The sequence below is a fragment of the Odocoileus virginianus genome, chromosome 19 (genome assembly GCF_023699985.2).
Source record: "Odocoileus virginianus isolate 20LAN1187 ecotype Illinois chromosome 19, Ovbor_1.2, whole genome shotgun sequence".
In the NCBI taxonomy this organism is placed as follows: domain Eukaryota; kingdom Metazoa; phylum Chordata; class Mammalia; order Artiodactyla; family Cervidae; genus Odocoileus; species Odocoileus virginianus.
In genome coordinates, this window is record NC_069692.1 from 44,333,452 (window position 1) to 44,358,775 (window position 25,324).

The following is a 25,324-nucleotide window of genomic DNA, read 5'->3' on the forward strand; positions in this document are numbered from 1 at the left end:
ACGCAAGTGAAGAACCAGTGCAAGAAACTGGTAGAACAAAGTATTAATACTATTACATCAACTGCAGATCAACTGATTCTCCTGGAAAATGAAAGTGAAGTCGCTCCAGTCGTGTCTGACTTTTTCTGACCCTGTGGACTATAGTCCATCAGACTCCTCCGTCCATGGGATTCTCCAGGCAAGAATACTGGAGTGGGTTGCCATTTCCTTCTCCAGGGGATCTTCCTGACCCAGGGATCGAACCCAGATCCTCCTAGATAAAGGAATTTATTACATTTATATATTATTCACGTTCAAGAACAATTTATTCATGATTTCTTCATGACTGAGAATTACAGTGATATTCTGAGAAAGTTTCTAGTTGCGTGCTACCTGTTCAATTTCAAAGTTCTCCAAAGGGGCTTCGATACATTCCTTTTTGGGGTTAACAGTCTACCTTTCTGTTTAAACATCACACAGGGATTCCACACTTCTCTTCTTGACAGACAATCTTCTTTGAGCCGTGTGTAAACATGACTGGTCTTTTTCTCTTAAGCTAACTGTTGTCTTTCTAGCTTTAATCATTTGCTATCTAGCAGCCTCCCCATGTTAGCCTTGCCACATGGTCAGTCTTCTGTTTGGTAGGTTTTATAAATCCCAAAAGTTCTAATTCAGAGACCGCTCTAATAAACCGAGCACTGGAGGCTATAGCTAAGGAAATTCACCACACATTTCTGACCAAAAAAGGGGGTTAAAATCTCAGTGTTAAAACCTCAGTTGGGGAGCTGAAGTACAGTTCAAATGCATACTACTAAATTAAACTAACTCTTACTGGAAAACATTAAGTATAATTAGAGTTCACTGTCAATGAGACACAAATGGAAAAGTGCTCACCACTTATCTAGTTCTCATCTTTCAGGAGTATGAAAATTGCTTCTCTGCCAACTTCAAACTACGTCAATAACCTAAGAAACATAGAGAATTCAATAATGACCGTTCTGGGACATTTTTGGTGAACTTTGGAAAATGACCTTTATATAAGTTTTAGATCAAATAGTTTAGATTTGTCTCATTTTAAATTCGAAGTAAGTATTAAGGAACAATTATTCTGGGATGCTATGGTTCTATCTCTAGTGTAGATTCAGAGAAACTATATTCTGTAGGCTTACTTGGACGTTGTAGAATTGATTTCAAAAGGATACTGGATAATTTCATTCCTTTCTTCTGAGGTTACAGAATTTGCGTCTGTTTTTTCAGCAGCTGTCACAACTGTTGCAAAAGCCTTTTGAGAGACAGGACAGAAGAAGATAAAAATCTCTGCTGTTGTCAGACATCTTTTATTTTTTTGCTCTTGACGGCTCTGTATTTTTAAGCCAGGTCAAACACTGCTGCTGCTGGTAGCTGACACATTTTAAAAAATTATACCAAATTTCAGGGTCTTAGAACTACATTGATGATCACTTTAAATAAGTACACATTAAAAGAAAGTGGAATGGTTCCCAAATAATCTTATATATCAGAGAACTAAGAAATGTGCAGAGAAAAACAATAAAAATTGAGAAGCTGAAGAAGTTGAAAAGCATGAGGCTCTCCTGTATCCTCTACTCCCAACCTCCATCACCCAGGAAAAATGCCTATTTTTCTTGGAAGCAACCAATTACCATATTTTTAAATGGTGGGTGACAAGACATGCTTCAAATAGGGCCTTTAACAAAGTTAACTTTTAATACTCTGAAGAGGGAAAGAATAATTATTAAAGAATAATAATAACAGTTGTCCTTTGCCTTGCCAAGTATTCCTTGTTCTTTCTGATTGCTAAATCTGTTGTACAGTTATTCCAATATTTTCTTTTATCCAATAAGGGAAATGCTAGTTAATAATACACTGTTTTATCTTGTGGGATAACAGAACTGACCTCAACTGTTCAGCTTCTGTTAAACATACTAAAAAGTACTTATTTTGACCTGGCAAGGACACAGCATTATTAACAGAATTGGCTTGGTTGAGGCTCATGGGATCAGCGTTCTGGGGCTTGGGTGGAACTGCTAAGCAGTTAGGTGCCTTTTTGGAGAAACTTGCCAGGTGATTTATAATGCTTTCCAAACCAAAGTGAGGTGACTGAGAAAATAAGAGGTGACTTCCAAAGAACCCAAAGTATGAAAACAGCCCGAGAAAGGCGTCACGGTTGCTCGCCCCCCTGACCTACCTCCGACCAGTCCGCAAGGTTGATTAGTCTGCTGCATTCCAGGTGCAGCTTATATGCTATGCAGACGTCTGGGGCGACATGTGGAATGAGGCCTTCTTCACTTCTCAGCGCCTCGTTCTAAAAGTAACAGTGAACTATGATAACTACCTCTCAGAAATCACGGGGAACAAAATCACAAATTAGTTAACCTCCTAACCTGAAATCAGTACGCTAATAAATGAAGTCTTTGGTTTCCTTTATTTTGTGAGTTGTATTTACTCTCCAGTAGTTAACTGGTTGTTGGCCAAAATTTCCCTAGCTCCTAGTCACTGGATGGATACTGCCAGGATCAAAAAACAGGAATATTTTTCAATTTCATCAGTAATTATTAATCCCTTTTTTTCATTTAAATCATACATTATTCATTACTGAGACTCTGATGCATTTCTGGTTTCCATAAAATTTTATGGAATTTTGTGGATTTTCAATAAACTGCCACTTCCAACACTGCTAATTACCTGAATTCTAGCAATTACTATACTGTACTAATAAACACCAGCACATCACTACGAGGACTACCAATTGTCCCTCAAAGACGACTGTGGTCAACACTGCAGACCCGAACCCCAGAAAACCACCAGTGTTTCTTCAGCTTATTTGAAATTGATGGTTCTTATTAAGAAACAAAATCTCTTTCAAATATACACACATGAATTATATACTCCCCCAAACTCCTGAAATCACACCAGTTCTCTTCTGTGACTTGATACTAGCCAAAACAAGATGGATTTTATAAAGAGTTTTAATTTGTGGCTTATATAATAAAAATAATTGATATTCTGTGCCTTAAATATGAAATTATTCAATTATCACACTACTGACATTACTGAAAACCATATTACACCTTCCTACTCAGCATTCTCTCACAATGCGTACAGCATGTCAGTTTGTGTGCCGTTCCCGACAGGAAACCAGTACATTGGAACTCTCTTCATAGGCTTTACGGAGTCACTTAAGTATCCTCTGTTGTAAGATTTCCAGGTGCTTGAGTTGATAACTTATTAACAAATTAGTTAATTTGTTAATTTAATATTAACTTAGCAAATTACCAACAAGTTATTTTATGTGTGTTTATAACAACTAACACTTTCAGCTTTCTGAAATGTTTAAAGTGATCATGGTACCTATCATTGAACTCTTTGTTTAAAGAACAACTTGGAACTGGCAGATATGTCTGGAGTTCAGGAGGTTTACTGCCAGGATATTGCTGGCTGGTCTCTACATTCAGTTTTGGAGATACTCTCAGGGTAGGTTTTTCTTTGGTTTAAAATCCAAAATGAAATTTCAAAGTTTTTCCTTTTTCCATCAGAAATAATCATTTGGATTTTTTAAGTAATTTCACTGAGTCACAAGGTTTGACCAATTATCTGCTGTTACAGCTGTAAGAAGAGTAGTAGCATTATACTCAAGTAACTCCTATGGCCTGGTTTTATTACATGATCAAAAGTTGGCAGTGTTAGTTCACAGGCTTAGGAAAAAGCCCTCTAAAATCTAAAGAGCTTTTTAAAATATCTGAAAGAGGTACAACCCCGAGCTGCCCGCTCCCTGCTCATGAGAACAGCAAATTTACACTATTTCTGTGATACATAAAGCCTGGAATCTGAACTGAACTATCAGAGTACTGTCCGCCTCTTACCTTGAGGTAGTAATAGGGGTTGTTGAGCGCGGTGTGGAGGGCTACGCGGGGGGCGGCGTTCAGGTGCTGGCGGAGGGTGTGGGCAGAGCTGAAGTAGAGCGTCTCATGCAGAGGCTGGGTGTCTGGAGGCAGGAGGTACTCTCTGAAATCGTCAAAGGCAGGTATCAGCTTTCAGATGAGCACAGGTTCATTTTCAGTATAATGTTTTTGTCACTCACCTTGAAGGACTGAGCAATTTACTTAAAAAGCAAAATCAACAACAGCCAAAACAAAATAAGTATCAAATCCAGTGCAGCCGTCCTCAATCCCACCTCTTTTGTGTAACACTGTTTAAAACTTCTACTGTCGGGAGTAAAGGAAACTATATCTTAGTTCTGATTCAAACCTCCAGGAACAAATGTATACAAGTTACATTTTTGCTCAAAATCTTTAAGATAGAATTTCTCAAAGTGTAAATGAATACTTTCTTAAATTATTTAGGAAACATGTCATATTCCTTACCATAGCAAACATTTAATTCTTGGCAGTGTTAAACACAGGCCTCAGACCTGGAATTGAGAGTTTAGAAAATCTTTTTGGATCATGGAGATATCTCTCATAGAAGAAATACATGTGAAGTTTTATGTGTTAGAATTCCTCTTTATAGGCAGAAAAGGCTAAATTTTTGCTTCAGAGTATTAAAAAAAAACAAATCATTTATCATTAAAATTTCAATTACTGGGAAAAAACCACTAATTTGAGATTCTTCTGTCTTATTTAAGCTAGATAATAAACCAATTTTAATGAAATCTGAATTTTAAAAATAAAGCATTAAAAACTTCACTCTGAATACATAATAAGCCTGTTTCCTGGGTGGCCCAGTGGATTGCGAATCAGAAAGGGGAAACTCTGGTATCCATAACCCAAAGGCAGAGTAATAAGTCACAAGCTTGATTAGAGCAGTTAATTCACAATGCCTTCATAAAGATTCCTGAGGCTTAGTCAGTCCTGGGCCTGAAGTATTTTGGTCACATGACAGATTCCCACCGGTGCAGGCAGCGCTAAGCAGCTTCCTCAGCCCATCCACCAGGGAAATCACTCTTCTTTCCAGTGCTCTGGCTTTCTCCCCCACCCCCGGGAGAGGATGACACTGCCTAGAAAAATCCCACAATACTTGCTCCACCTGCGTGATCTGGCTTTGAGGAGAGGGGGCAGCGGGGGTGTGAACCACATATATCATGCCCCAGCAGCGCCATCCTGCCCATCTCGAGAGCCCCAGACCCTCTGCTCACTTCACTTCCAGATGCTGCCCCTTCCCGAGTCAGCTGGATTAGGTGGTTTAGCCACAGCCGTGGGAGTGGTTTCTGTGATGCCGGCTGCCTCCCTGGATGGCTGGCTACCCCTCCGTAATTTCCGACCACAAACTTTTCCTATCCCAACCTCAGGCTGTCCCCAATCATCATACATGACGGGCATTAAGTCACGCTGGCACCCCTACTCTGTAACAAAGACTGGAAATCTAACAAGGCAACCAGATCAGGTCAGTTTCAGAAAAGATACTGTCTCACACTTGTCCTTCTCTCCCTTTTTAAAATCCTTATATTTAATGTTTAGAGATTCAGGTAATCACCAAGGGAGAAGACCTTTTTAGATGGATATCTAAAGAACTTCATCAGAGTCAAAGCATTTGCCTGTGTGTTGTTTCCACTGGGCTACATTAGTTGCGCAGCAGTGAGGAAACATCACCATGTATTAGAATTCTTAATCCAAATACAAACACGGAGACTGACACAGAAATCAGCAGTGAGCCTGGCACTGGAACTCTATGTGATCCTCAGGTCACAGTCCACAGCGAGCGAGGTGGTCTGAGGGGAGCTGGTGCGGCCACTCTAGCCCCACGAGGCTCGCAGAGCCGAAGCCTGCGTTTCGGTGGGGCCGCTCCCTCAGTGGCGACGTGCTCTCCGCTCTCGGCAGCTTCAGCAGGAGCTGCTCACGGCATCCTGGGGCTCTGCTTGCTTCCTGGACTCTGATCTCTGAAGGACTGCTTTTCTGCAGAACTCCAGGCTCTGCTGTAAGCATCTGTGCTGTGAGCCTTGGGGACGGTGTGGGGAGACGGAATGGGCCTTCTGTCAGATGTCAGCAGACTGGGGCTGTCTGACTTTCCGCAGGTCACACCCTCTCTCCTTGGTCCCGTTTAGCTCTAAAATACTACACACTCCTAACCTCTTCCCTGCTGGGACACTCAATCTTGGCAAAGATGATACATCCTGGTGTGGAGATTTTTGTGATTTCACAACACAATGCAGTTCAATCATGATCAGTTTTATTTCAGTAACTACTCAGAAAGGTGAAAAGTCAGACATATTAATTAGATCAAAGGTCATGAAAAAGGAATGGTTGGTTGGTTGCAGAGCCTACAATTTGGGATCTGTGAAAACTCAGAAAAGAACATGACATTCGACCTATAAATTATGCCACATTACACTGCAAAATTGTTTTTAGCAACTACGATGGTCATAGCTTGGGAAAGGAGAACTAGGCTCATGAGTCTAGAAACTAGAAGTGCAGGAAAGCCCAGTGGAGCAAGGTTAATTCTTCAAGCTCTCCAAGGTCATCTTTAGCCAGGAGGTCACTCTAGCACTGCACTGCATCACTTTTATGTGACACATTTCTCTCACTTCAACCTTCCTTTTGTCACACTTGGTTGATCCTTGTGACTTCTGTCCTGACATTAGTAATTTCTCCCCAGTGACCAGGAACAACGACTGCCCCCACACGGTCCTGGAAAATGGAACTGTTCACTTACAAGAAGGACAAGTAGTTTATCAGAAAACCACTCTTCATCTTCAATAACTGAATTGCTTTTTTAGTACTTGATTCTATTCAGTACCCAGTCTGCTGCCGAGACTGAACTGCCATTAAAAAATAGGATAAGCAATGATCAAAACTATTTGATCATTTTATTTTGAAGACTTGTCATTTTTTTTTTCCTAGACGGCATGTCACAACTGCAGGTTAGGTGGGTGACTTTACAGACCTGGCTTCTGGGAAATCCAAACTCAGAATGATTTGAGTTTCTCAAGAAAAGGATCATATTAAAATACAGGCAGGACTGGTGTACTTCTAAATGGACTCTGAGTGCCTTTCTCACCATGCACTGGTGCTGACATGATCATGAGCTGCACGGGTCTCCCTCAGAAACCCTTCACTCAGGATAAAATAGGGCATTATGGCTGGGCTGGGCTGGGTTGTCTGTTTTGTGGGCTTGGCCCAGATCCAGCATGCTCTGAGCAAAGACACAGCAAGGATAAAGCACAATGAAAATACCTGCTTACTAGAAAGGGGAAAAATCCTTTTCTATTTCCAACCCCACTTCCCCTCCCCGCTGTCAACATAATGAACCAGGGTAAATTTAAGCCTGAATTCTATTCAAGAATGAACTAAGTCATCTGGTTAGCTGCTTTAATAAGGATGGGAAAGGAATCAACATTACCAGTCTAAGCTGCACGGAGGGACCTGAGAAGCATAAAGCCTAAGCCGGGAGCGTCCCGCACTGCCGGAGGACAGCTATCACACAGCATCGTTGGGGCAGAGGGCCTGACTTCGCGCTCTGCACAGCAACAGCAGACTCACCGTGCCAGGCTGTCAATGAAGCTCACGACTTGCTCTCTGAGGACTTCGAACCTGGTCCGCCTCTTACTGGTGCTTCTTAACTCCTTCATCTCCAGTAAGGACTGCGGAGGAAAGAACAGACCTTCTGTGGGGGCTCTGAGACAGGGAGCCCCTCAGAGGGGCGCTCAGCTGCTCCGGCAGAGGCAGCCCATGCCCTTCTGTATGACAGGCATAGAGACGGAACCAAATCGAGCTGGGCTGTGTTTATTTGTCATCGTTAACAACTGGGAAGAATCTCTCCTCCTGGGTGTTTTGAAAAAAAACATCAAGTGACTTTTCAAGGAATGAGGAGGGCAGTTTACTTCATTACTATGCTATATGGCAGTGCGCTCACTAGCCACAACTCTACTTCATTTAAGAAAAGGACTTCCAAGAAGAAGAAAAAATCCTTGGTCTTTGCCATGCTAACAGGATGGACTCCATGTGTTTTGTTTTGCTTAGACTGTTATTTTATTCTACGTGATCATAACTTGGTATCATGGTACAGAGAAGGTTCTTTATTTTGCCAACCAAGATCCTAAAGTGAGAACTATCTGAAAAAGGCTATATTGGAGACACTGTGTGGATTAATATACACTAAAAAAATAAATAAATCAAGGAACATATATAAAATTAATGAGTTAGTCTCTTTGGAATCTCAATTTGACCACACTGAAAATCAAATACATCAGATAAATAATCAGATTTCTTTTTGCAACCATGTTCCCATTTTCCCTTACTGATATTCATTATATCTCTTTCTCCCTGAGGCTATCAGAACAGCTTCTACCTTTATGGGTTAGTAAGTTCCAGATTTCTACAAGGAGAATGAAGATAGCTATGGGGTAAACAGGATGTTCAATTTATAAGTGAGTTACAAACTCTGCTTTGTTCTTAGCTGTGATTTTAAAAAGAAAACAAAAACATCCAAGCAGAGCTCATCGGGAGCACGCAGGAGCATGGGGGATGTAGCTGGGAGGGAGAGAGAGCGATCTGACCTTCTGAAGATGATAGAGGTCCGTCTTCTGAAGCTCCTTTGACTGTGACTGAGAAGTTTCTTCTTCCTCTTTGGTTTCTGCTTTTAATACAAAACCGACATACAGCAGCTTGGGTAAATCCATTCAAGAGAACAAAACATTTCTACTACTTCAAGGGGAATGAAGTTTCATCCTTTTTCTTCTTTTAATGTGGCAAGAGATCAAGGTTCCACCAGACAAATGATCTCTTCCAGTGACTGAAGGTCAATAAACATTACCTAAGTTACACTACAGAGAGGTCTTCAAAAAAAGTAGCTACTGAATTTTAAAAATGTGACCATAATGAAAATAAACTCCTCCAAACTAACAGGAAAATAATTTCCAAATGTTTGTGTTATTATAAATAGCTTTTTAAAAAAAGTTAAACTGTGTTCCTCTGACTATGCCATTATTGATGTAAACAATACAAACCTACACTCTGGCAAACTTAGCCTTGATCTTCTGATTCACTATATTTGACACAATGCTACTTACATCTAAAATGGGCAGTACATAAAAATTTTGAGAGAATCTATGAAAACACAAAACACATCATGGTTCTTTAGCACAGGAAACAGAAAACTGTATCTTGTAAAAGGTGTAGTTGTTTCTAAATATCCTGAAACTCTGAAAGCCTCTTCCTGGCAACAGGGCAGGTTTTGGAATCTCACACTCTCAAGGCTTATCTGGCCAAACCTAAGATGCAGCTGGACAACCTGCTTTGTTCTCAAAGAATAAATTTCTTTTTAGCTAGTGATAATTCTCAGTTCAAGAAGGACATGATTTAAGGTTAAAACACCTAATAAACTCTTCATCCGATCTCAGTAACATGTTGCAGAGCCTTAAAAATAAATCTTGTCCGACACTCTCACCTACCAAACCCTCCAAATGTAATTTTAACCCTAAACTGCAGTACGTAGTAACTGTCAGGGAACCAGAGACAGCATCCAGTCAAATATTACTGCTGGCCCAGGATGGGAGGGGAGCGCTAATTTCACTTCATTATTAACAACATGGCACTTCTGAAAATAGAGAAGTACAATTATTCAAGACACTGGTTTTGCTTCAACTTATAAAATTCTTCTGAAGAAGACTGTTATCTTAATTGCCAACCTTCCCATTTCTAAAAGCTGCATTCCTTTATTTAGTATTAGCACAAGATTTGTTCACTAGCTTATGTTACACAAATTCTAATTAAAATGATTATATCTGCAGTTTCATTTCACAAAAATCCAAGTCCGATTTTGTAAAAGATTGAAATTTAGCTAATTTATCTTACATTCTTCTAAGTCTTCTGCCCTATTTATATCCTTAAGGGTAGTCCCTCACTGTCCTAGTGACCATAATTAGGTGGTAACTGTGAATTGGAGAGAAAAAGACAATGAGATGGTAGTTAAGAAATATGCGAGCTCTAGGCTGGATGCTGCCCTGGCGAGCTCTGAGATCCCGATTCAGAGGATTCTTTTCCTGGGCTTTAGTTTTCGTTGCAGCTGGACTCAGTAATCTGTGTGATACCAGTTTTTAGTCCTTTACAATGTTTATGATTTGAAACCGGTTCAGCTCAGACTGTGGTGCAAATGCAGTATAGAGCAAGGCCTGTGCATGACCTGGAGGGAGCCCCAGTACTGTGGAGTGGCCCTTCGGTCAAGCAGACGGGCTCTTTCAACTTCCACTGGCCTCAACAAAACAGTTTCCTAAATCCAAAGGCTTTAAAGACAAAGGAATACTTGCCAAACATAGGAAAAATAGAGACATTCTAAGTGAAATGTTTTCACCATGCCATGTCTAATCTATGTGCTTATACGCACCAGATTGCCTCTTTTCCCGAGGCTCCACTAAAATTTCCCTAAATAGGGGAAACTAAGAAGGGCACAGTCATTTTGTTTTACCAAAGGAGTACCATACTTCAGTGCTAGAAAGGGAGCAAGGGGAGAGCCCATGAAAAGTTAAACATCAGTATCAACCCACAGAGCCCCCTCAGAACAAAGAAGTCCTGGCGCATCAGGGCATAGACAGGCCACCAGCACACACGCAGGCACCCCAGCATCCGGCAAACACACCAGCTCCTGCGCCGATCACGCAAGACGAAGGCAACTGTGGGTCAACACTGAGGAACGCCAGGCAGCTGCAATTCACTGAGGGCTGAGAGATCCAAGCTTTGCAAATCTGATTAAAGCAAACCTCAAGCATATTGTGGTAATCAGCATACCAATGAGCCTCACTGCTGGGAAAGCAGTTCACAGCTATTAATTTTCAGGCTTACAAATAATTTATGCACTGTTTTTGAAATCTATAAAGAACCTGATGAAATGCTTAAGAAACAACATCTAAAAGGAGTTCTTAATTATGTTGCCCTGCTACTCCCTCTAATCTTTTTGATTTCTTTTTGCTGCCTTTTTTTTTTTTTTCAAAGGTAAGTCCTCCAAACTGTCCATCTGGAGAAAGTAATATTCTTTCCTGACCATTTGATAGTTTTCATTGTTTTAACCAAAGTTGGAAGAGAACCATTTGGCCTAGTTGTGGTTGTCAAAGATGTGCTATTCTGAGGCTTGGTATGCTGACTGATCAAAAACTCATTATCTCTTCATCTCTCAGCGCATCAAAACACGGGGTTTTCCATGTTATTCTAGTCAAATGACTGTCATAGCCAGTAGAATTGGCAAGATATTATATTCTCACCATCAAGGCTCTGAAACTGGGCCAGGAGCTCCTCTATTTTCTTTGCTGTGTTGCCAAGCTCCTTTGCAGAAGACGACTGAAAAACCTTCAAACAGTTCTGAAGCATGGCCATCAGCTCATCCTTGGCCAACAACCTAGAACAGAATCAGTGACAAGGAATGTAATGCAACTGAAAAGTCAATATACTTAAAAAACAGTGCTTACATAGTAAATGTCTGCTCAGAAGACGACAGTATAAAATCCTCTATTTGCAGCTACCAACTATTTTTGGAGAGATTTTCCTCAATGGATGTGATATTCAGAAGTACTGAGAAGTACTCAGAAGAGTTCTCATGATGAAGCTCAACTTGGAAAATTTACAAAGATCTGGGTCCATAGCCCAGCTCTGGCACTTGCTATTTGGTAATACAGAACATGTTGCTAAACATCTTGGTCCTTGGCTTCCTTGTCTCTAGAATGGAAACAGGAACTCACGAATTTCACAAGTGAGATGGAGCCTTAGGAATTCAATCAGAAGGTGCATCTGAAGCCTAGCACAGTGCTTATTTATCACACAGCAGGCACTGGAAGGTGGTTTTCCTTTCCTTCAGATCTAAATGTAAATTAAGAGACAAGAAACGGCCACTGAGGACATAAGAGCACATGCTGAATGAAAGCTCGTTGGAAATGTTTATAAAGCCTAGTGTATCAATGATTTTCTTACTATCAATTTGGCTAGGCTTTATATCTTCTATAAGCTTTATTAACACCAGTCAGTAAATCCACTGAACTTTAAACTGGTAGGCAATTGTGTTTAGTCTATGGCACAGGTAGAACGATTGTGCAACTCCTTCCAGGCCACAGAGAAAACCTTTGTAGGAAACAGAGAAGGGTGAGAATTCGCCTGCCAGTTCAGGGACACAGGTTCGAGCCCCGGCCTGGGGAGGCTGCACACGCCATGGCGCAACTAGAGCCCGTGTGCTGCTGAGCCCGCCCCGCAGAGGCCAGGGGCTGTGGCCGCTGCAGCCTGCGCGTCTCAGAGCCTGTGCTGCTGAGCCCGCCCCCCGAGGTCCCAGGCTGCGGCCGCTGCGGCCTGCGTGTCTCAGAGCCTGTGCTGCTGAGCCCGCCCCGCAGAGGCCCCGCGCTGTGGCCGCTGCAGCCTGTGCGTCTCAGAGCCTGTGCTGCTGAGCCCGCCCCCAGAGGCCCCGCGCTGTGGCCGCTGCAGCCTGTGCGTCTCAGAGCCTGTGCTGCTGAGCCCGCCCCCCGAGGTCCCAGGCTGCGGCCGCTGCAGCCTGCGCGTCTCAGAGCCTGTGCTGCTGAGCCCGCCCCCCGAGGTCCCAGGCTGCGGCCGCTGCAGCCTGCGCGTCTCAGAGCCTGTGCTGCTGAGCCCGCCCCCCGAGGTCCCAGGCTGCGGCCGCTGCAGCCTGTGCGTCTCAGAGCCTGTGCACCACAGCAAAGAGAAGCCTCCACTCTTCGCAACTGGAGAAAGCCCGTGCACAACAATGAAGACCCGGCACATCCGAAAGAATTAAAATAAACTGAAAAAAATTTTAAAAGGAAACAGAGAAGAAACACATACTCTAAAGTTAAGATCCTGTTTTCAGGGTCATTACTTAGAGGATCTCTCCCCTAAGATCATAGTAACAGGACAGTGATTACAAGTTCTTAAATTAATCAGGGAAAAACAGCCAAATTCAGAATCTGGGTGAATCTGTAAAAACCATCTTATGTTTGATATTTTCAAGATAAAAATTAATTTTTCAAAATAAAAATTTAATATTACTAAGTTAGAGAAAAATAAAGCTAAGTAGACTATGATTACCTGGAAATTAAGCTGATCACTTTAACTAGAATTTAAACCCAAACCAAAAAAAAAAAACAAAAAAAACCCACCACAAAGACCCTAAAACAAAAACAAATGAAGAAAATAACCAATAAATGTAGAAATGAGAGTGGTGGACAAAAAGTAAACTTTTTCCTCATTTTAAGAAAAAATATAAAATCTCTTCGTCATTCTACAGCAATGAAATAATTATCCAAAGTGTAATCTTTATCTGTGAATGAAAGGCAGTTAACAGGTCAAAGAAAACCAAGCCAGCACATTAAAATCTTGATTACATTTGGGATTATTGACAACTTCTGGCTCCTACTGTCCAGAGAGAATCACACTATGAAGAGAAGAGAGACGACTCAAAGTCAGACGCACCTGAACAACCTGTCACCCCCGAGCGTTAGCCTCGCCCACACAGACGAGACTCAGGCAAGGGCCACACTGCCAGGCTCCAAGGAATCACAGGCTCTGTGGCTTGCTGGCAGGGCTGAGGAAACGCTGGTGGAGGTCAGCCCAAACCAGAGCCCCTGAGGACTGACCAGCTTCCCAGGTCACAGGCAGCCACGCCTCTTATCCCTGGGCAGCGGACAAACTGAATATTGAGAAGGGTGAAGCCTATTATTCATCTTCAGGATGCAGGAAAAAATGGCATTGTGTCATATAATTTTGAAATCAAACTTTACTAGCCATAATTTTTAATATGACCTTTGACTGGAAAGGGTGGCTCTTTCATCTCAGGTATAGAAGACTTCTAGAGATTCGGATACTTATTACTCTTTTTATTCTTAGCCAAAGACTATGTTCCTATTGTTTCCAGAGTAAGAAATGACCTTACACTTTCTTCAGTATTCCCAAGTTTAATATAAAATAAGACCTGAAGTAACACTGATTAGAGCTAGCAATGTGATCAATCCAATAAAATCATTAATTAAAAATTTTCAATTCAATTATTTACATAAAATGAACCAACAAAGATACCTGCTATCATCACTACTCTTCAACATCATTCTAGAATCTATTCCACAATGAATTAAGAAAAAAGAAGCAAGTAGTACGAATATAAGCAAGGAAGATGAAATTTATTATCTGCACATGATATGACTGTAAGGTTTTGAGCTGTGGTGTTGGAGAAGACTCCTCGAGAGTCCCTTGGACTGCAAGGAGATCCGACCAGTCCATCCTAAAGGAGATCAGTCCTGGGTGTTCATTGGAAGTACTGATGCTGAAGCTGAAACTCCAATACTTTGGCCACCTCATGTGAAGAGTTGACTCATTGGAAAAGACCCTGATGCTGGGAGGGATTGGGGACAGGAGGAGAAGGGGACGACAGAGGATGAGATGGTTAGATGGCATCACCGACTTGATGGACATGGGTTTGGGTAAACTCCGGGAGTTGGTGATGGACAGGGAGGCCTGGTGTGCTGCGGTTCATGGGGTCGCAAAGAGTCGGACAAGACTGAGCGACTGAACTGAACTGACTGTAAGGTTAGAAAGTCTAAGAAAGCTACAAAAGTATTAAAGCATATAGAAGGGTGTCTGGATACAAGGTAAATACATATATGTGTGTATATGTACACACACATTAATATCTTACACGTGAAAGTGAAAGTCCCTCAGTCGTGTCTGAATCTTTGCGATCCCATGGACTAAACAGTCCATGGAATTCTCCAGGCCAGAATACTGGAGTGTGTAGCCGTTCCCTTCTCCAGGGAATCTTCCCAACCCAGGGATCGAACCCAGGTCTCCCGCATTGCAGACAGATTCTTTAGGAGCTAAGCCACAAGGGAAGCCTAACTATGGAAAAAAAGAGCATGTTCAAAATAGCAACAAAAACTATAGAATGTTATAACAAATGTGTAAGACATAGCAAAGTATGAAAACCCTGAACAGACATTTTCAGTTCCAATGTTCAATACTGTAAATAAATAAATTCATTCCAAATTAATCCATATTTCAATACTTTCTGAAACAAAATTCCAGTGGGCATATTTTAAAAGCCTAAAGAAACATTCTAAAATCTATCTAGAAAAAAAAAATTAATGTTCCTAAAACTGAGGAACTATGTTTGTATACTTGAGTATGGGTAGTGGGGCTACTAATATATCAAAAGGGATACACTGCAGTGATTAAAATTAGATGGTAGTTTGTATAGAAACAGACCAGAATGAAATCAGGGTCTAGAAAGAGAGGTATACATGAGAATTCAGTACATGACATAAAGGTAGCACTTCAAATCAGTGGGGAAGAGATGGGGAGTATTAGAAATAAGTAGCTTGAAAAAAACTGACCACTACCTCAGCATTTTTCAGAAGGAATAAAAATGTAAATGCAGTGTGAGAGGTGGGGAAAAAACCATTCCATCGATCATGAAATATTAGAAGGAAAAAAAGCACTTTTTAAGTCTGATAATACCCAGCATCAGCAAAGGCGTGGGGAGACAGACACCGACAGCGGTCGGGGCAGGTGTGCTCTAATACAGTCATGTTTGTATTCTGGACTCAAAACGTGAGCGTGTGCACTCTGTGAAAATAATTACACTGATGTGCAGACGCAAACTACCCTCCATGATAACTGTAACAACAGACGATTATGAACAACCTGAACATATAGCAAACAAGGGACTAATAAAATCAAGTGCTACACTTTCAAAACAAGAGATACTATGCATCAGTGATAAACAATGACGTAATGCAAGTGATGACAGCTAATATTTCTAAGCACACATATATATACGAGGTATCATTTGATCTCCACAACACTGTATGATACAGATACTATTATTATTATCATGTTAAGAAATGAGAAAACAGAGGCACAGAAAACTTAGGCAACTTGTCCAGAGTCTGGTAACTGGCAAGCTGGGATCGGAACCTAGTCTGGCTTGGTATCTATGCTTTGACCAATGACATTACAGAAGCACCTTAAGTAGAATATTAGGTGCAAAACAAGTAACTACCAAGACAAAAACCAACCAGACAAATCCAAAAGACAAAAAAAAAAGAGAAAAATCCAAGCTGCGGAACACTGTAGATAGTATGATTTCACATGTCTGTACCAGGAAAAGCCTGGAAGTACAGACTGCCAACAGCGAATGGCTGGCTCGCAGAGTCCCTAACACAAGCAACTAATGTCAGAAAAGCAGTGCTATGTTCTCATTTAAATTACTTGCCACAAAAGCGGAAGGCAAGAACAAGAAGCAGGAGGTGAAATCAGAGAAAGGGTAGATCATGCAGGGTCACTGTATAGACTGCAGTCTTACTGAGTGAAAATGGGAGTTTTGAGCAAAGGAGTGACATTATCTGACTATATCTCATCTCATGTCATCTCATTTCGTTTTCTCGCCACACCATGCCACCTGCAGGATCTTGGCTCCCTGACCAGGGACTGAGCCCAGGCCCTGACACTGTAAGTACAGAACCCTAACTCCTGGACTGCCAGGGAATCTCTTTATCTGGCATATTTTACAAGGATTATTCTGACTTCCATTTTGAGAAAAGCCTGGAAGGGAGCATGCACTGACGCAAGAAGTCAGTTAGGAGGTGATGGCAATAATCCAAATGAGAGATGATAGTGACTTGGGCAATGGCGGTACCAATGGGAAATGTGTTAAGAAGAGGTTTGGTTCTTGAAATATTTTCAAGGCAGAATGCAAGTTTTTGGCTTTGAAAAATCGGAAGGATAGAAAGAATGCAGGAAGATTCTAGGTTTCAGGGGAAAATCAGGCATTCAGTTCTAAACATGCTAATTCTGAGATATATACAGATATCCAAGTGGAGATGTAAACAGGTAGATGGACCTAAGAGTCTGACACTCAGGAGAAAAGTGTGGGCTTCCAATTAAGCCCTGAGGGCCCGCGATGTTAGAATATTAGGGAGAAGAAAAATCACCAAAGAGGACTGAGGGGGGAGGGGCATGCACTGAAGTATGCGGAAAACCAAAAGAATCCAGCCCCTAGGAAGTCATTAACGGAGGAGTGACGAACTGTGTTAGATGCTGATAATAGGTTAATGCAAATGAAGACTGAATCGATCGTGAGATTCAGAAACAAGAGGGTCACTGGTGACCTTGACCAGAAGAGTGCAAAAACCACATCAGCTACGGAGAGACTGGACAGAAACTGGAGACAATGCGATACGCTTCAAATTGTTGCGAATTCCATCTAGCACTTGCTTTCAAAGAAACAGAATAAAATTGAGAAGAAAATACTGTTGTCCTTACTGTATTTGTGGGGGATGGGCTCCAGGACTCCTGCAGATAGAAAAATCTGAGGATGCTGGAATCCCTTATATTATATGGCACTGTATTTGCATATCTCCTACACATCCTCCCAGATACTTTAAATTACCTCTAGATTACTTACAGAATCTAATACAATGTAAATGCTATGCATAGCTGCAAATACAATATGAATACAAAGTAAGCAGCTGCCAGTGCATAGTAAACTCACATGCATTTCCACCCCCCCCCCCTTTGTGGAACTTTTTAGAAGTTTTAAAAATATTTTCAACCTGTGGCTGTTTGAATCCATGGGTGTGGGATCTGCAGGTATGAAGGACAAACTGCATCAAAATTTAAAAGTTTGAAAGTCAGCACACCAGACCACTTTGAAGTAGGGGTCCCCAGCCTCCAAGATCTAATGTCTGATGATCTGAGGTGTAATACTAAGAGAAATAAATTGCACAATAAATGCAATGTGCTTGAATCATCCTGAAACCACCCCCTTGACCCAACCCTGGATCTGTGGAAAAGTGGGCTGCCACAAAACTGATCTCTGGTGGGAACACAGGCTGGGGACCGCCACTTTAAAGAGAGGAAACAGTGCGTCTGAGACAGGTCTCATCAGTGCTGAGAAGGCTGTTCTGTCCTGAACCAACTTGGTTCAGTGATTGTATCACTTTTGGGTAAATGGTTCAAAAAAGGCTTCTGGTACTTAATGTGTTAAAAGTTTTATAGCTTGTTATTAAAAAAAAAAAAGTTTCCTAAACTAAGACAGAGAATCATTTAGCAATCACTAAGAGCAATCACCCTGAAGAGCAATGAGTGTTCTGCTTCATCATGCAGAAAGGCAATAATTTCCGGTTAAGTACTGATTATATAAGCGTCTGATTGAGAACAGGCTAGAGGAGAAACTGGTCAATCCATGGCTAATGCAAAGATCTTCTGAATAATGAGTTCTCAAGTTCTAGACAGACACTACCAGCACAGCTTTGAAAAATATTCAAATATTCTAGATTCAAACCTGCAAGTACTTCAACAAAGACTAGAAGAAAGCAAAACGAAAAGGCTTGCCAAAAACACATTCACAGAGACTGTCTTCTTCCAGACAACACAGCAATCACATATGACTGTAACAAGTGAAAGAGAAACCAAAATATGCCTAATTCCTTCTAAGCCTTGATATTTCATATTAGAGGCCGCCTCCTCCAAGAAATAGAGGGTAACTGTCCAGTCTACTAGTTCCTTAGCACACTAGACCTTACCCAACACAGGCCTTGTTATCCTGTATTGTGCCTGTCTGTCTACTTATCCACCTTAATCTTCCCTACTCAGCCAAGATTCAGTGTGGGTAAGGACCAGGGTCATCACTGTCAACAGGTCTAGTGACTCCACATCCAGAATAGTGAAAAAAAAAAAAAACATTTTTTGAATGGGTGAACAAGACAGTGGCCATGCAGTGAAAAAGAATTTCACGACTTCAGGTGAAGAATTTCTCTATTTTCAAACTGGCTCCTGGAGGGAGCACCTTGAAGCCATGGCCCTTTGTGGAGCACCATGCTCTTTGTGGCTCAGATGGTAAAAAATCTGCCTACAGTGCAGGAGACCCAGGTTTGATCCCTGGGTCAGGAAGATCCCCTGGAGAAAAGAATGGCAACCCACTCCAGTATTCTTGCCTGAAGAATCCCACGCACAGAGGAGCCTGGTTGGTTACAGTCCATGGGGTCGCAAAGTCAGACACGACTGAGCAACCAACACTTCCACGCTTTTTGTACCATGTCAAAATGAGTCAATTCTACCATGTGGTTAGAGACACTTTAGCAAGATAAAACACGTAAATATTTTTACTGATGCACTACAAAAGTATAACCCTGAAATCAGAAGAAGGAAAGCTTTCAAACAGTTTGATTAGCTACTTCTGATTTTTTTTAATTAATTATTTCTAAGCTACCCATTCATTCTACTAGCAGAAAAGTGGTAGTAGGCACTAAATGTTTAATAAAGAAAAACTTAAAAATCAAATGCAGATCTTTCTTCTATCTGTGGAGATAAAAACCACAGCTCACTATGAGCAGCAGAATACCTTGGTCTAGTTTTGGAACCAATTTGACACCAACTGCCTAAAAAAGCCATCCAGCTTCTTTTCCAGCTTCATTTCTTTCCTCAATCTTTTTGTATTCCTTTCTTAGTCTCCATAATTATTTAGAAGCACATTTCTCAAAGTGTGGCCCCTGGACCACCTGTCCAAATGTTGTAAAGTGCTTCTTAAATTCTGATTTCTGCTGACCATTACACCCAAGTTTCCAGCAGTCATGTTCAGAATCTTTGTGGGGAGGGCAGAAATTTGTATGTTTAATGCTTCAGCTGACACTTACATACACTAAAGCCACTCAGCATCTTTTGCTTTAAAATGAGCTTTAACAATTCAGCCATTTGTCTGAATTTAGCAGCAGCCCACAGAAAATTGTGAAGGGCTTGATACGACGCAAATTGAGGATTAGCAATGCCTGTTATAAAGAAATCATATTTTAGTGCTGTAGTCTCAGAGACCTTCTGCATGGATAAATCTTGATCATGAGAAGTTAGATTATTATTATTTGGGAAGTGCCTCACAGACTGTGGAGTTCTGCCATTTTTCATAACAAGATCTTCAAATATTATCAAAAGTTAACCTGCAAAGTCAGGAAATAATGCATTATTTAGATTCTAAACCTCTAGTCTCTTTGAACTAAGCTAAAGTTATCAAATGTCAATATTATTACTTCAGTCATTTTTTTTTAAACTCAATGAAAGCTGAGCTGACCTGCTAATATATTACTGTTTAATTCAAAGACTTATTCAGAAATTAAAATAATCTCTCTCAGCCTAAAGTAAATTCTTCAGCTATCAATGAACTTGAATTTAAAAATCTGTTTCTGTAGCAAGCTCCTAAGGTTCCACTCGGGACACGCAGACTAGACACTGCGGCCCCACACTCATTAAAGACGTCTGCACGCTGTGCTAATACGTCCTCAAGATGGAGTGTGGGCTGGGTCCACAGAAGCTTGCTCTGCTGCTCCTTCTAAAACTTGGGGTACCCTCTCAACACGGACTCCTGGCCACAAACCCATATAAATTTCCGTTTGTACCACCACTCGAATAACTGGAATAGGGCTGGAAACCTGGCTGAACATGGAAGGTCTGGAGCTAAATCCCAGCTCTGCCAACTGCAGAAAAGCCCCTCACTGCTTCCGGCTTTGGTTTCCTTACTGGAGGACAACAGTGTGATGACTCGAGATGAGTGAGTCTCAGCTGAAAGTGGAGGGGCCGAGGGTCAGTAAGTTCTCCCGAGAGGAAGGGCCCAGCCTGAGAACCACTGCTGCGGGGCCCCACTGGCACTGCTGCGGCAGGGCAGCGCGCCTCCATCCAGCCGAGCCGTCAGCGGCCCGGAGTGGAGGACTTCATGACTTATGTCAACCCTTTAAATCTTATTACTGAGGCATGATTTTTCAAATTTTAAAAGTCTGAAAAATTCTTGGTCTAGGGTTTGATATTTAGGTGGCTGTCTAGGAATTCTCTCCAATAGAAAGCTAAAATTTTCCTCTTAACGTCTTTCACAGCTGACCAGAAAAAGACACCTAGCTCAGTGCTCAGTTAGCATAACTATTTTTTTTTACCACTTTCTGTTCCCAAGCAGTGTTTTAACTTAAATATATCCTTTTATAATAACACACGGTTGAGTGTCCTGTATAGGAATGTGGTCTTCAGGCTCCAAGAGTTGACTGACAGAGGAAAGGTTAGACATGCAGAACCACTGCACTCATGTCAGATTATGACAGATTATAAATACATGCTCTCCACACATCAATGTCTGTTATCTACATTTAAAAATAACTGTGATAAAAAAAATTCTAGAGGTCTTTTTCGACTTACGAACAGTTGACATTTTCAACATTCTTTTAAGTTCCTCGTAAATATCTTTTAATTGAAATATAATTGACATATAACATTACAGGTATACAACATGATTCAATATATGTATATACTGTGACATGATCACCACAATAAATCTGGTTAACATCTGTCATCTCACATAGTTTCTCTTAGCAACTCTCAAATACACAATACAGTATTATTAATAGTAACCATGCTGTACATTACAATCCTAGGGTTCCTTTATAACTGGAAGTTTGCACCAATTCTGACCATCCCCTACCCCTGGCAACCATCAATTTGTTCTCTGATTCTGTAAGCTCGGTGTTAAGGCAGCATTCCCTTCTTTTTATTTCTGAATCACACACACAGACACACACACACACTCATCTGCCTACCCATTCATCCATCGATGGACACTTAGGTTGATTCTATGTCTTGGCTATTATAAACAATGTTGTAGTAAACACGGTGCTGGTATCTTTTCAAGTTATTGCTTTCATCTCCTCCTTACCCAGGTGTGGAAATGCTGCATCATAAAGCAGCTCTATTTTTAACTTTTTTGCAGAATCTCCACTCTGTCTTCCATAGTGGCTGCACAATTTACACTCCGACCAACAGGGAAGAAGCGTTCCCTTTTCTTCACACCCTCACCAATACTTCTTACTTCTTGTCTTTTTGCTAACAGTCATCCTCATGTGTGATATCTTAATTGTGGTTTTGACTTGCATTTCCCTGATGATTAGTGATGGTCAGCACTTTTTCATGTGCCCGCTGGCCATCCGTATGTCCTCTTTAGAAAAACCTCCACTCATACCCTCTGCCCATTTTCTAATCAGATTCTTCGTACTGAGCTGGGTGAGCTCTCTGCACGTTTCAGACACTAACCCTCGTCAGATGCATGGTTCACAAATTTCGTCCCCCACTCTGTAGGCGCCTTTTCATCTCGCTGACGGCTCCCTGTGCTGTGCAGAAGCCTTTTGGTTTAATGTGATCCCACTCCTGTGTCTTTGCTTTTGGTGTCAAAGCCAAAAAAACCACCGCCAAGACCAATGGCAAGGAGCTCATTGCTTATGTTTTCTTCTAGTTTTATGGTTTTAACTCTGTGTTTGTCTTTAATCCATTTTGAGTTCATTAGTGGTCCAGTTTTTCCAATTCCATTTACTGATGGCTATTCTTGCCCCATTGTATATTTTTGTCCCCTGTGTCATAAATTAACTGCCCATGTAGGCATGAGTTTATTTCTGGGTTATCTATTCTGCCCCATTCATCTATGTTTTCACGCCAATATCACACTGTTTTGATTACTACAACTTTGTAATATACACTGAAATCAAGAAGAATGTCTCCACCTATGTTCTTCCCCCAAATTTTTTGGTTCTTTAGGGTCTTTTGCAGTTCCACACAAATGTTAGGAATTTTATAGTTTTTAATGGTCACAAAATATTTCATCAAGTAGACCTATGGTCATTTAAACATGTCAGTTTCCAGATAAAAGGGATTTTTTAAGAGAAATACTGCCATTCAAGTAACTCTTAACAAAAAGTTCAAATTGGAAATGTTACTAGACTACGTTTCTAATAGTACTACAGTTCTTCTTTCCAAAGAAACATTCAGTGATCATTTTTAACTTATTTTCTCTTATGACTTCAATTATTTGAAGACAGGAGACAAGAATGTCTGGTTTCCTAAATTCAGATGTTTCCTATTTAGATTGACTAAACTGACAAGTGTCCCTGATTTTTTGTCAACATCTAATCTATACAAAGGGGAAAAGGAGAATTCCAGTTTAAAGGGTGGCAGATTTCTCTCTCTGGTAGGTCCCAGATTCTTGCCTGCCCTTGCTGTAACTGCTGTATTTATCTTCAGTGTTTTTAACATTCCTGTTTCTGACCTCAGATTAGCAATATGACTGAAATGTTGCTTTCTATTCATTGGTTCTGCTTTACTCAGATCCCCAAATCCCTATTTTAGACCTGAGCAAAGAAAAGTGGAAAGTATGAAAGTTTTAAAGTCAGATCTGAATTAGAATCCTAGTTCCATTAACAGCTGTAAGATCTCAGGAAAATCACTTAACCCTATCTGTGCTTTAGTTTCACCTGCTATCACGTGTGGCTAACAGCATCTACCACAGAGGTGCACCTGGGCACTAGACTGGAAAATGTACCCACAGTGCCTGACACAGTAGGACCTCATGACCTCTGATTAGCGCTATCCCACAGTGCATACCACAGCTATCATTGTTCGCAGTTCCTCACCCTTATTTAGAACTGGCATTCTTGATTCCTGACCCTCACTGACAAATAAATCTATGAATTTACAAATACCCAACTGGAAAAGGAGGGCAATTACTGATCATGAAGGTTAAAGAGGAAACCCAGCAAGAATCAACTGGGTGCTTGAGATAAGTGTGCCGACCTGAACAGAAAACAAAAGAAAGCTCAGGAACATTCCAGTTGAAGTATATAAATATACGGAAATCTCTCACTGGCATTTAAAGAAAATGAAATAAAACATAGCTTTTCAGTGGCAATCTAGTTTCCATGGGGAGTTATTTTTCCAGATAGCATAAAATTAGTTTCCTATCTTAAGCTGCACCTGTTGGATCACTAACACTTGCATTATTAAGTCTCGGGACTGAAAGTGCTTTCGATGTGAATTTTCCTCCTACTGTGCCCATCTGTTCTTTTCTTGTGGACCCAGGGGAAGCCAAGGCTTAGTAAATATTCAGTTCTTAGACTTCTTTATGATATTTTCATATGAACATTTCTATCCACTGAGGAAAATTATAAGACTGTGTGCAAAAACAACTCACACTTGGATTCCCTTCTCTCACTACCCAAGTGGTCATTATTTTTATGAAAGACTAAGAAGTCACCATAAACATAAGGTGTAAAGCCAAGGAAAACAAATAATTATAACTTTAAAAGATAAACTTGTCAGGAATAAGTGATCTTTGATATCTGATAATAGCACCAAGATACCTTATTTATTCATATAATCCTAGAAACAATTCATGGCTTAGCCAATGTTAGTACTGACAGAGCCAGCTCAGGCCGGGGAAGGCATCGAGACCACCGGTCGGCGGCAGCCACCCTTCACGGGGTGCATCTCACTCATGCTGCTCCGCAACCCAACCAGACTGGGGCCACGGGAGCGCGCCTGCCGTGACTACCTTCCCCATCGTGACGGCAAGCTGGCTGGACTGAGATGATCAGTACCAAGGTTCTCCCTGTGTGCTATCAACAGTTCAGAAAGCAAACACTGATTTCACTTAAAAAATCCAAAGTTCAGAAACAAGGTAAAACTAGCAAAGAAATGGATGGTCTCTACATTAAAAACACTATATAAACTACAAACATAAAATTCAAGATATATACAAATATTAGTTACAACGTGGCTACTTATGAAACTCCTTGGCAGGCAGAGTTCTGGAAGCAGGTGTTATTTATTGGCAGGCTTAGAGTAGATAAAAAAGGAAAAAAGCCACCCTACCTCAGCAGCTGCAAGACTGACGCATACTCCTCTGAACCCCACACGCTCTTTTCCAAGCACGCGCAGTAGAGCTCTCTGACCTGGAAGTGAACAGCACACCGGTGAGGGGCCAGAAGGGATCCGCCGAGCGTGCACATTACTAGCTTGGGAAAGTCATAAACGAGCGGGTCAAAATTTTTCTTTTCAAAAACAGCTGTTCTCTGTACAGACAACAGATGGCACATATCACACAGATCGGGCATTTACATAAAACATCATTCACACGAAAGCAAAATGAGATCATATTGGGACTGGCTGATGTCACTGGTCACTTTGCAATAAGAAAATTATTAAAAACAATGATGTGATTACTAAAAAGAAGGTTTAATGGCAGAAAATAAGTCATTCTTACATGTTTATATTTGTTCTCTGAACCTGAGTTAAGGATGCAAAGATTCAGGAATACAGAATTCTTCCACTGCATCCACTCTAAAGACGGTTCCCAGGTCTATGTTATGACCCAAAGGCCAGCAGGGCATAATTCTGCAAGAAGCAAAGGTACTGCTTTCCTCTAGTTCTGGGTACAATGCAAGGTTAACCATCAGGCTGTCTCAAAGAGACGCCTTTTTTCATTTCACTAAAGTGGAGGATCAGCTCTCTCAGGATAAGCGACAAAGTATTAAAGAAAATAAATTAGAATGACTTAGCACAAACGCACTGGAGGGAAA

General features: G+C 41.1%; 1 protein-coding gene across 5 annotated transcripts in view; it reads right to left on the bottom strand.

The window, feature by feature from the left end:
• Nucleotides 1–275: 275 nt before the first annotated feature.
• Nucleotides 276–25,324, bottom strand: part of ORC3 (origin recognition complex subunit 3) — a 64,220-nt gene continuing 39,171 nt past the window's right edge. For 3 of the 5 annotated variants that reach the window (XM_020879127.2, XM_020879129.2, XM_020879125.2), the window contains 8 exons: nucleotides 24,618–24,697; nucleotides 11,186–11,319; nucleotides 8,489–8,568; nucleotides 7,473–7,573; nucleotides 3,861–4,002; nucleotides 2,186–2,302; nucleotides 1,182–1,261; nucleotides 276–677 (listed from right to left, as the gene is read on the bottom strand). In XM_020879127.2, the coding sequence (XP_020734786.1) occupies nucleotides 572–677; nucleotides 1,182–1,261; nucleotides 2,186–2,302; nucleotides 3,861–4,002; nucleotides 7,473–7,573; nucleotides 8,489–8,568; nucleotides 11,186–11,319; nucleotides 24,618–24,697 (840 nt within the window). In that variant the 3' untranslated portion in view covers nucleotides 276–571. Of the gene's footprint in view, nucleotides 685–1,181; nucleotides 1,262–2,185; nucleotides 2,303–3,860; nucleotides 4,003–7,472; nucleotides 7,574–8,488; nucleotides 8,569–11,185; nucleotides 11,320–24,617; nucleotides 24,698–25,324 lie in introns of all 5 variants that reach the window. The other 2 variants (XM_020879126.2, XM_020879128.2) reach the window with 2 other exon arrangements.